The 12,671-nt window shown below is 45.8% G+C and overlaps 1 protein-coding gene across 6 annotated transcripts in view; it reads right to left on the bottom strand.

Annotated features, from left to right (window-relative positions):
• Positions 1–9,504, bottom strand: part of Clip1 (CAP-Gly domain containing linker protein 1) — a 77,499-nt gene extending 67,995 nt beyond the window's left edge. For 3 of the 6 annotated variants that reach the window (XM_032887164.1, XM_032887168.1, XM_032887163.1), the window contains exons 1-3: positions 9,226–9,503; positions 5,424–5,992; positions 570–694 (exon numbers count right to left, since the gene is read on the bottom strand). In XM_032887164.1, the coding sequence (XP_032743055.1) occupies positions 570–694; positions 5,424–5,992; positions 9,226–9,310 (779 nt within the window). In that variant the 5' untranslated portion in view covers positions 9,311–9,503. Of the gene's footprint in view, positions 1–569; positions 695–5,423; positions 5,993–9,225 lie in introns of all 6 variants that reach the window. The other 3 variants (XM_032887167.1, XM_032887162.1, XM_032887165.1) reach the window with 2 other exon arrangements.
• Between the last annotated feature and the right edge of the window lie 3,167 nt (positions 9,505–12,671).

Genomic DNA, 12,671 nt, shown 5'->3' with positions numbered 1-12,671 from the left:
GATTTTTGCTGGGCAGAGTGGTACTAACTGGTCAACCAACCTAGTCTAATGGTAAACACCCAGTCGCTTGAAGATGACACCCAAAGTTGTCCTCTGGCATGCACACTTGTGCACATACATACGAAAAAACAACAACAAAAACTAGGTCTCAAGAAAGAAAAAAATAGGTGTGGTGGTAACACACCTTCAATCCCAGCACTAGTTAGCAAAAGCAGATGGATTTCTGTGAGACAGAAGTCTACATAGCAAGTGCTAGGGACAGCCATGACTACACAAAGACACTGCGACTCATTAATTAATTAATTAACAAATAAATAAATGGTAGGTAGGATAAATAGAATGAAAGTATAGCTCCTAGTCGGTCACAGCAGATCATATCTTTAACCCTGATACATGCAAGACTGAGTTGGGCAGGAAGATTGTCACAGGTTCCAGGCCAGCCTGTTCCACTAAAAGTGCCTCACAAAACTAAAAGCATGGCTCCTCGGAGAACATTTCCATGTTACTGCACATACTAGTGAGTTCCGCTGGAGCACACAGCACGCAATGTCCCAGACCTGCAAACCAACCTTGTTCCAGCAACAGCACCATCGTTCTTCCCCAAAGGCTCGTCTAATTCCACACCACACCATTCCCCCTTGGCGAAGTCAGTCTCTCCAAGAAACCGGACCACGCCAGCCTTCGTGCCACCGACCTAGAAGAGTAAAGGTGAAACTCAGGATGAATTCAATAGCTTATTGCTTAGTCCCAACAAACGACAGGCGGTGCAGCCCGACGTCCCATCAGCAGCTTCTTTGCTTTGTCTTCTGAGCTCTTCTCGACTTGTCCTGAAGCCACACTGACAGACACACTGCCAGGTTGACCTGAAGTCTGGGACAGTCCAATGAAACACCCTACACAAGATGTAATCATTAACACTGATAACAAATGCATCCCCTTCCTTAAAAAACACTTGTTATAGGCTGGCAAGATGGCTCCCTAGGTGAATGCGCTTGCTGCCCTAGGAGGCAAGCCTACGACATGCATCCAACTCCTGGTACCCACATAAATGTGGAAGGAAAGAACTGGTTTCTCAAAATGTGTGCCCGCAAACTCACATATACAATAATAATGAGTAAATAACTTTTACTCTGATAACTTCTGATCACTTGAGAGCATTTCCCTAGTTGGAAATGAATGCTCTATAAAAGTAAAAAGCCAACGACATCAGACAGAAGCAAAGCCCATCTATGGCTCCCGTATTCTTGATACTCTCTTGACTTACTTTGCCTCAACACAGTGGTGCACACACATTAAAGACACCATCTACATGTCTGTTGGGTTCACTAATTATATCAGCAACTGAACTTTTAAGTACTTTAACCAGGCATGATGGTGCACACCTTTAATTCTAGCACTCAGGAATGGGAGGCGAGAGGTTGAGAAGTTCAAAGTCATCCTGGGTTACATATTAAGTTTAAGGCAGAGGCAGGAGGATCTCTGAACTCCAGGTTTATAGAGTTTCAAGGCTACACAAAGAGTCTCTGTTTGGATGGGAGAAGGATTTTAAACCCTTTAAAATGATTGAATCTACTGGTTTTCACACTATGAAGGTTTTGACTCCTTACAACTGTTAAAAAAAAAAAAATACCACTCCTGAGCTAGAGAGATGGTTCAGTGGTTAAGAGCACTGACTGCTCTTCCAGAGGTCCTGAGTTCAATTCCCAGCAACCACATGGTGGCTCACAACCATCTGTAATGAGATCTGATGCCCTCTTCTGGTGCATCTGAAGACAGCTACAGTGTACTCACATACAAAAATAAATAAATCTTTAAAAAAAATACCACTCCTCACAATTTTATTTACATGGAGTGTTCAGAGCTGGAATTCTTTTTAACTATTTTCCCACCCACTTTAATATGCAAATGAACATTAGATATCAAAACTACGCCATCGGTATTATTATGCTTTCTCTCACGCATACATGAGATCACACATTTGTGCCTTGGTCCAGGTTCGCACATGGCAACATTTCAACCACTGCTGCTTAGCACCCTGCATCACATCTGCCAACACTCACTCCCTCTACCACACACTTCTTCAGAACACGTTTTCCGGTTTCTCACCTTTCCCCTGGGCTTTCCCTTAGGTCATTCTCCCAGCCCAGTGTGGAAGACTGAACACAGGGCCTTGTGCTTGCTGGGCAAGCAGTGGCACTGAGCTCTACCCTGGCCTCTCCACACTTTGAGACAGGTTCTCACTAAGGTGCCAGTCTGTACTGAACTCATCTGTGCCACAGGCGGTCTTGAACTATTTTATTCAACAGGATCTTACTATGTAGCCCTGGCTGGTCTAGAATTTACCAACTCACCATGTAGACCAGGCTAGCCTCAAACTCAGAGACTCACCGGCCTCTGTCTTCTGGGTGCTAGGACTAAGGAGGTACGCCACCGCCTCTGGTGAGGCTTTGAGCTTCCTGTTCTGGCTTTACGAACAGCGATGAGCAAAGATTTGCACTACTGGGCCTAACTTAGGTTCGTTTGCTTTTTTTTCCTTAATTTTTTTCCAAACACTTCCCTGTAGGTGCTGGAGAGACAGATGGCTCGGTGTTTAAGAACACGGGTTGCACATACAGAGGATCTGGGTTTGGTTCCCACACGGTAGCTCACAAACATTTGTAACTTCAGTTCCAAGGGACCAGGTACCCTGTGCACGTACATGCATATGACCAAACATACTTATAAGATAAATAAAGGTAATTTTTTCATTGAGATGACATAATATCTTTTCATACCCAGTGATAATCAGTGCTGGCATTTAGGCTCATGTCCCACTCTCTGTTACTGTGGGTCCAATACAGCCTGGCCACACTCAAAGCCACCCTGAAGGCTGGGGTAGCTCAGTGTAGAGTGCTTGCCTAGCACACACAAACCCCTGGGTTTGGTCCCCAGAGCCACAGAAACCAGGTGTGGTGGGAACACCCGTAACGCCAGCACTCAGGAAGTAGAGGCAGGAGGTGCAGGTCCAAAGTCATCCTGGGTCCTATAATGAGTTTAAGGACAGCCCAGGATCTGTGAGACCTGTCTCAAACACAAAAAAAAAGCCTCACCTGGAAGCTTGGTTTCCAGTGCTACGGTGTCAGGAAGTGGGGCCTCCTGGGAGGTATGCGGCTTAAAGGGAGAGGAGGGGGGCCCTCACCAATGTTCTGATGCCTGCCTTTCTGCCGAGGTAAGCCCTAGCAGGATTAGACACCAGGAACACAGACTGTCATAAAGCAGGTTTGGCCTCTCTGAGTTCCTCTCTGGGCACACACACTGACTGTCCTCCTGTCCTGAAGCTGTCACGAAGCCCTCACAGAAAAAGACTCAGCATCATGTTCTGTTACAGAGTCCAGCCACCAGAGGCCCAACCCAAGATCAGCCTTTCCTTCTTAATTACCTAGCATCAGAATTCTGTTACATCAAGAGGAAACTATGAAGCATTTGGGAGAGAAAGGCAAGGTGTTCAAGGTCATCCTCAGCTAATAGGGATCTGGGGCTGCTGGAATAAATGAGACCCTGTGACAAAAAATATAAACAAACGAACAAAAACAAACAAAGCCAACTCGGACACGCGCTCTGCTAGCTGGCGTTCCGCGGGGCAGATGTACCATGTACGCCTTTGACCCATTCTTCTTTGGGAATATTCCTATGTTGTGATTTAAAAATTAGAATTGATACAAGAGGCTGAGGCGAGATGGGCCTGAGTGTGGAACCAGCCAAGGCTGTGAGCTCTAGGTCAGGCTGGGCTCCCCAGTGAAAATGTCTCAAAGAAAAAGAAGCTTCCTGTATAACGAACCCATGCATTTTGGAATGCAACTTCTGATTTTTTTCTGGATTCACATTCATGTAGTATTTATTTCTTTTGTGAATGTGTGAATGCTCAGGTATGTGTGTGGACACAGAGGACAACTTTCCATGCTCAGTTTACCTGCTACATGGGTTCCTGGAGACAAACACAGGTTGTCAGGCTTGGTAGCCAGTGTCTCTACCCGCTGAGCCATCTCGCCAGGCCCCTCCACTCTACCTTATGAGTATCAGAGCAAATGTAAAAGCTGGCATTGGGCTGGCATGGGCTGTACAACTCTAATCCCAGCAGTTTGGAAGTGAAAGGAGGAGGCTCCATAACCCAAGATTCTGGCTGGAGAAATATGTAGCCCAGGCTGTCCTTGAACTCACAGTCTTCATGCCTCAGCACCCAAGTGCTGAGATTCCGGCCATGTAGCCGTAACACATTTGACGTAACACACTGCTGACCTATCAGAAACCCGAAGGCACCAAGGTTCTCATTAATTCCTTTTTAATTAGCTGGGTCTGTTTGCTATACCTATAAACTTAGCGCTTGATAGGTAGAAGCTGTAAGATCGAGAGTTCAAGGTTTCCCTGGCCACCCATGTAGCAAGTTTGAAGTCCATCTGGGCTACATAAAACCTGCAGTTCAAAAAATATTAATCATTACTCTGTGGTACCAAGGACTGTTTTCCAGGGCCTTGACTGCTAGGCACAAGTTCTACCCCTGAGCTACAGGGCCAGTCCCAACTTTTTTTTTTTTTTTTTTTCATTTCAAACTATAAGTATGAATTTCTTTAACAAAACATTAAATTATCCAGATGATGATGGTTCATGCTTTTAATCCCAGCACTCTGGTGAATTCCATCCCAGCCTACTCTATCAAGTTCCAGGACAGCTAGGCCTACACAGAAAAACCATGGTTTGGAGGAAAAAAAATAAATTAAAACTAAATAAGGTAGGCAGGTGTGGTGGCATGAGCTTGTAGTCTCAGTATTAGGGAAGTAAAAGCAGGAGGGTATTTAGACCAAGGCAAGAGGCAACCACCTTTGATCTCCGCCAGTGATCTGCAGCACAGGAAGTGGATCTCTGTGCTGCCAGGCCAGCCAAGCCTACACAGTGAAACCTTGTCTCAAAAAAACCAAAGGAAGAACAAAACCTTTTTTAAACCCTAGAAACAAACCTAAAATTTACGCCAGCTTCAAGTACCACAAAAAAATACAGGCCAGCCTGGACTACATGAGATTTTTCTCTTTGAAGGGGACTAGAGAGATGGCTCAGTGGCTAAGAGCACTGGCTGTTCTTCCAGAGGAAGATGCCCGGCACCCAAATGGTGGCTCATTACCATCTCCAACTCCAGTTCCAGAGATTTTCAAGTTAAAATGCTTCTTTCTAGATCAAAGATTTATGTTTAAAAAACAAATTTATTTTAAAAAACAAATTAGCATGTTAGCTAACCAGGTATGGTGGGGGAAAGTAGGAGGCACAGCACCGCTCCAGCCTGGACTACAGAGAGAGGCCTTATCTCAAAGAAGAGGAGGAGGAGGAAGAGGAGGGGGAAGAAGGTGTTACATGCAGGCACAAAGGGCCAGTGGCCGTAGTGACATGTGACTCACCAGCACCCTGTCTCCGATCTTGAGCTCTCGCTCCCCCTTCTTGACAGAGCCAGCCTCTGAAAGGTTGGAGATTGACTCGCTGGCGGTTTTCGTAAGGTTGCTAATTTGAGGTGTCGCTGAAGTTTCTTTTGCCATTGGCTGGGACGGTTTCTGGGGAATATTTGAGGGAGTGGCTGGAGAAGAGGACACCATGGTGGCTGCAGCAGCGGACAGAGGTGAAGCAGCTCTCGCGTGAGCTGTCTGCAGGCCGTTGGCTTCATCCTCTGCTTGTACCTTCCTCGTTAGCTTTGAGGGTCGGGTGAAGATACCCTTTAAAGGCTCACACTGGAAATACCGCACTCCCGCCACTGAGCCGTCGTTCTTTCCTATGGGTTCATCCAAAACAATCCCAGCCCACTGGCCTGGTGCAAACTGAGTTTCCCCAAGAAACTGGATGAATCCGGGTTTATTCCCGTTCACCCAAACTCGTTCTCCAACTCGGAAGTCGTCCACAAACTCCTCTTGGGTCTCGGAGGATGGAGGGCCCGAGGCTTTTTCACTGGGTATTGTCTTCTCCACTGGAGCTGCAGCTGAAGGCAAGAGAAGAATGAGGGCAGGTCCAGTGTCAACCCCGTAACTGTCTTCTAACAAAGACAGAATGAACTAGAGAGGTGGCTCAGGGTTCACAGCACTGACTGCTCTTCCAGAGCTCCTGGGTTCAATTCCCAGCACCCACATCCATCTGTAATGGGACCCGATGCCCTCTTCTGGGGCGTCTGAAGACTGCAACAGTGTACTCGCATACGTAAAATAAATTTTTAAAATCTTAAAAAAAAAAAAAAAAGAAAAAAGCGCTGGTTCCTCTTGCTGGGGACCCAGGTACGATCCCCAGCACCCACACGGTGGCTCACAACCATCCATAACTCCAGTTCCAGGGGATCTGACATCCTCCTCCTCCTCCTCCTCTGGCCTCACCCAGAAACAGGTGCACATATGGCGCACAGACATATGCATAGATTAAAACCCACACACATAAAATCATAATAATAAAAACTTTAAACTAAAAGATGGCTCAGTAGTTAAACAGACCATAACAGACTGCTTGCTGTCAAATTCCTTTTTTCAATTTTTTTTTTTAAACCACATGGTGGCTCTGGCAAAAGCTGTAATGAGATCTATTCCCTCTTCTGGTGTGTCTGAAGACAGCTACAGTGTGTACTTATATATAATAAATGAATAAATCTTTAAAAAAAAAAAAAAAAGCTTTAAACATAAAAGGAGAAAACAGTAGCAATGTAAACAGACCATAACAGACCATGGCTTGCTGGACAAATTCTTTTTTTTTTTTTTTTTTTTTTTGTAAAAAAAAGAAAACACTTAAAGCTCTGTGAGCTGGGGGGGGAGGTTTATTCTACAATCTGCATGTGACTAGAAGTCATCAAGACAAGGAAAAAAAACCACAGTCCTTTCCCAGCCCTGTATTTATAGTTCTCAGGCTATTCCCACTCTACTCCCTTCCTGAACACTTGGATACTCTAGTCAGATGCATGAAGACCCATTTACTCCTCTAACTGAGTAGTGGAGAGAGCAAAACTCATGCCATCTAAACAGAGACACGCAATCACGTTTACTGAGTGAAAGGATTGAGGGCTGGGCCCTGATCTCTCTACTCTAACACAGTACATAAAACCCTTTCCTTTGATGGCAGAGGTAGAAATCGGGGCAAAACCAAAAAGATAGCACCTGGCCAAATGCCCCGGGAAGGGGAGACACCTTTGTGCGCCCTCTGTCCTATGCTAAAGAGAATAAGTAATTTGCCAGAAATGTGTATTCACATTGAAAACGTACCCGTTCACCATCTCACAAGGGTTTATTGACTAGTCAGTGTAGTGGGGAGAGTGCACACTCCTAACCAGACATCATTTATGAAGCACGGCATCATGTCTCAGGACGCGACACAACCTCTCTGGCTTTAGTCTCTTCCCCTGTAGGAGGCGGGGATGTCCTCCTCTGAGGGTTTAGGAGGACTGAGTGACTTCATGTATTTATTGATCCTCTACCTGTCTAGGGAGCTCCTGCATCTCTAAGACTAGTCCCAGGTACTGTTCTATGTCAGCAAACACAGAAAGACGACACAGTCTGTGCCCTCCGAGAGGTCAGGGGCGAGAGCTGGGGAGACAAGAAAGCAGGCGGCCTGCTTCCACCCAAGAGCTGACAGGAGACAGAAGCAAACCTGGAAGAACACTAAAACTGTGGGCAGTATAGTTGTTGTTTATAAACTCCCAGCCTAGAATATTTTGTTAGAGCAACCTGAAAGGATTGAGTCACTCATCCATAAACTGGGAAAGATCTTCCTCATTGGCTTGAGAGCCAAGTATTATTCAATTAATGTCAAAAAAATCTTTTAGTGTTTGTTTCTTGGAATTCCATGAAGAAAGATCTAAAAAAAAATTAAGGAAGAGAAATCAAAGAAATGCCTTCACACTGAAGGGATCAAATAACTCAGTGACTTTAACGACTCATGCTATATCAACTAAATTTTGAAAGGACAACTTCCAAAAATATGCCTCAAAAAATCTCTAGGGCAGTGGTGGCACAGGCTGGTTTTTTTTGTTTTGTTTTGTTTTGTTTTTCCTTTTTCCTTTTTTTTCGGAGCTGGGGACTGAACGCTTGCTAGGCAAGCGCTCTACCACTGAGCTAAACCCCCAACCCCCAGCACAGGCTTTTAATCCCAGCACTTGGGAGGTGGAGTTAAGTGGGTCTCTGAGTTCGAGACCAGCCTGGTCTACAGAGTGAGGACAGGACAGCCAGTGCTACACAGAGAACCCTATCTAGAACAAAACAAAACAAAAAATCCTAGATCTCGGTGACTAACTGTGGTCAGTAGGTAAAGTGCTCAGAGGAATTAAACTCAGATCCTCCATCAATGTAAAGAGCTGAGTGTGGGGAGAGAGGAACTCCCTGGTGTTTGCTGGGCAGCACCAATGCTGAGCTCCAGATTCAGCGTCTCAAACACTGGATGAGGAGCAACTGAAGTAGACGCCCAACCTCAACCCCCGGCCTCAAGGGTTGCACGCAAAGATGGCTGTGTGCATACACGTGCACACATGAAGGATTTTTAAAATTCCAAATGTTAAAAGCTCTGCTTCTTCATGAAAACCTTTTCAAATAGCGATTTTTATAAAGTTGTCTTTTAAGTACACTGTCGCTGTCCTCAGACACACCAGAAGAGGGCATCGGATCCCATTACAGATGGCTGTGAGCCACCATGTGGTTGCTGGGAACTGAACTCAGGACCTCTGGAAGAGCAGTCAGTGCTCTAACCACTGAGCCATCTCTCCAGCCCAAAGTTGTCTTTTAAAACAAAAAACAAAAAAAAACCTTCAAATTCATGTAAGAAAACTCGGTGGTTAAGAGTGCTTGCTGCTCTTGCAGAGGACCTGCGTTCAGTCCCCAGCTACCATTTCAGTTGTCTCCCAACCACGCAACCACTTGTAACTCCAGCTCTAGGAGACTGGAAACCCTCTTCTGGCTTCTCCAGGCAACTGCATACACATATATATATATATATATATATATATATATATATATATATATATATATACCTAAGTAAGTAATAAAACAAACCTTTTTATTATTATTAAGTTATTATCAATGGTGCCACACACCTTTACTCCTAGCACTCGGGAGGCAGAGGCAGGCAAACCTCTGAGTTGAGGGCAGCCTGGTGTACACAGTGAATTTCAGGACAGCCAGAGGGCTGTGCGGAGAAGCCCTGTCTCAAGAGGAAATGAATAAATAAAGCGAGGAAGCAGAGTGTTACCGGCAGCAGGGGTCTTCAAGGCTGTGCTCCCAGGCTTTAGGATCTTGGTCGGGGCCTTCAGCCCGCTGGGTTTCAGCATACTCATTTTCTCGGAAGGTCAGGATGCTTTTCCCTTGTCTGCTGCCACTATCTTTCCCCAATCATCCATACAAACGTGGGTGTTTCTATAGAGAACTTAGTCTCTTGGTTAAGTCTGAAAAAAAGGAACATATCAAGAGGAAGTTACTCCAAACTCCATAGTCGTGTTGCACGCTTTTAATCTGAGAGACAAAATCACAGCAGTTATTGTTTTATTTGTTTTGGCTGATTTTTTTTGGGGGGAGGGTGAGTGCTCCTGGAGAACTCACTAATTTTTAAGAATGTAAAGGAACCCTAAAAGTGTCTCCCAATTTTTGCTATATTCACTTTGGTTTCTTATTCAGAGCTAGAGATTTTTTGGCTATTTTGTTTTGTTTGAGACGGGGTCTCACTATATAGGCCTGGCTATCCTGGAACTTTATTTATCTGTAGATAGATAAAGGCTAGTTTAAAACTCACAAAAGTCGCCCGCCTCTGCTTCCTGGTGCTGGGGCTAAAGGCCTGCACCGCTGCGCCTGCTAGGAGTTAAGGAGGCGTACGTCTTCGTTTTTCAGGGGCTTCCAGCACCAAGTGCCTCCAGCTCGGACCCTTTAAGGACGCGGTGCCAAAGAAGCACTGCTCAGCCCTCACTGCTTCTCCCACACTGCAGGAGGGGCTGTGAGCCCAGAGCCTGATTCGCAGCCTATGGGAGACCAGAGGTGTATGCAGAGCCACACCACCACTATGTGTTAACATCCCGGGTTCTAGACACCAAATCGGCATGGCATCTCCACCGGCAAGCATCAGACGCACCAGTGCTCACACCGTGAAGGAACAGCACCACCCAGAACCAAGCCTACCAAAACCAACCCTGGAGAACTCAGCCGTCTGCAGTTTAAGAAGCCACTCGGGTGACTGTGATGGGAGCATTTGAGAGCCACTACTAAATTATTGATCATGCACTGATTGGAGGTTCAGTTTCTCAATCACATGCCCGTGAATCATCCACCTCGGACCCTACAGCACCTCAGGTCTTTGCCTCCTCCGTGGCTTCTGCAGGGGTTCTCCCTGCTTTACCAGCTGAAATCCACATTCACCTGCTTTCCAAACCCTGCTGAGCTCCTCCCCACCGCAAATGTGTTCATCCTTCTCTTTCTCGGACAGTGCCCAGTTTGTTTGTTCTGTTTGCTGTTTGTTTATGACAGGGTCTCAGGGATCCAGGATAGACTCAGACTTGCTATGTAGCCGAGAATAACTGAACCTGATCTCCCTGCCTCTGTCTCCTGAGTACTGGGCTTATATGCACATGATAGGAGGAGGGTATGGTGTCAGGGTGAGACCATGGGAGGTCAGAGGGCAACTTTGTAGAGTTAGTTCTGTCCTTTCACCTTCTAAAGTGTGATCTGAGGCTTGAACTCAGGATGCCAGACTTGTCAGGCAAGTATCTGAGCTATCTCATCAGCCCTGTTTCTGAGCCTCTGAAATAGGATGTCACACTGTAACACTGACTGGCCGCAAACTCATGGCAACTCTCTGTCTTCCAGAGTACTGGGAATGCAGGCACAGCGACCACAGCCCACTGAGTGTGTGTGTTTTTCATAGCATCCAGCACTGTTAGCTGTCTCTGTGTGGTCTGTAAACTCTCTTGGAAGAGAGATTTTTTTTTTAATTTATTTATGTATTTTATATATGTATGCTGAAGCTGTCTTCAGACACACCAGAAGGGCACCAGATCATTACAGATGGCTGTGAGCCACCATGTGGTTGCTGGGATTTGAACTCAGGACCTCTGGAAGAGCAGTTGGTGTTCTTAACCACTGAGCCATCTCTCCAGACCCGTCTTTATCTTTCTTACAACATATAATAAACATCCACTAACTAAATGACAGCACTCTAAATTTTTACTCTAACTGGCTGGGATGTACCCAATATGTTTTTAAATTGTACTTCCTGCTCACTACAGAGGACAGAAGAATATATAACAGATACAAACATATGGAACTTACAACGTAGCTGGGGAGAAGACTCACATCCACAAAAAAGTAACCAAGCATACAATGTGACATATAAGGAATAACAAACCCTGTGATTACCACAGAAATGTCCTAGACCAAAAGAGTGAACTAGAAAGGAAGGAAAAGGCTTTGAGAGCAAGGCAAACATGTGAGCTGGAAGGAAACAAACGTTACACAGTCTGGAGACAAAGGAAGACAGAATGGACAAGGCCTGTGAAATGGACATTGAGTCAGCTGGATGAGCATCAGAAGATTCTGGTAAGAAATCAAGTCTAACGGTAAACTGCAGGAGAGGCTCAAGGGCCTCGGATCAATTAAGAAACTACTCAACTTTATGAACCTTTCACCTCAGATGCAAGGCCTTTATCTCAGGCATCTACAATGAAGGCCGCCTACAGCATCTCAGACCCTGTACTTACTTCACGTGTTCCTTTCGATTACCTTAGTCTCGCTACCGTTAACAAGCAAATCTGAACCCGAGTGTTGGCAGCTTTCCCATGCACCCTTTGAAATCCTCACTCATTGTGATAGTTAGGTACAGGTAAGAGCTGGGGCTGCTGGCATCAGGCTAGTTCAGGGGACAAGAGTCCTGAATATCAGTGACGGTGCTCGAGAGGTCACTTCAGGGAAGATATCATCTAGAACTCTTGAGACACTCTGGCAAGGACGAGCAGAGCTGTGGAGACTCGCTATCCCAGAGCACAGGAGACCGCGTCCAGCCTTTCTAGTCCCAGGGAGTGGACCAGGATGGCTATCCTACAGCTTACCTTTATTTGATACATTTTTGTATCTTAAGTGCTCCCTCCAGTCTGTGAGACTAAAAGCTCCATTGTGGCCTCTGTGTTTTCAAGTATGGTAGCCTCCAGCCACATGTGGTTTTTGACTGTGTTGTGTTTTGTTGAGATGGGGTCTCACGGTGAAGCCTTAGATGGCCTGGGACTCACCGTGCACATCAGACTGACCTAGAATTCATACAGACCTGCCTGCCTCAGCCACACCTGAGCTACCTTTTCTCTTTTTCTTTTTCAGCTTTGCCATCCCCTCTCTGTATACAAGTGTGCAGGTGCGTGTGGAAACCAGAAGAGAGCAGAACACGCCCCACACGTGGTATGAGCTGCACAGCTTCGATGCCGGAAACCAAACTCCAGCCCCACATGAGTAACAAACGTTCTCAACCTTGGAACTCTGTCTCTAGACACTCCATGTTAAATTTAGTGCTTCAGTCACATTCAAATGTACAATTAACTGGCAACAGCGCCAGACACAACAATTTCCATCATTACACATAGTCCTATTGGACAACACCACTCCACACTTCCTCCACCCAAGGGTACTCTTCTTGCCAAAGAATCGGCCTCATTTAAAGTGACCGCC

This window comes from Rattus rattus, chromosome 16 (genome assembly GCF_011064425.1).
Source record: "Rattus rattus isolate New Zealand chromosome 16, Rrattus_CSIRO_v1, whole genome shotgun sequence".
Classification (NCBI taxonomy): domain Eukaryota; kingdom Metazoa; phylum Chordata; class Mammalia; order Rodentia; family Muridae; genus Rattus; species Rattus rattus.
Note: the sequence above shows the minus strand (reverse complement) of the source record. Positions and strands in the feature narration are given on the sequence as shown.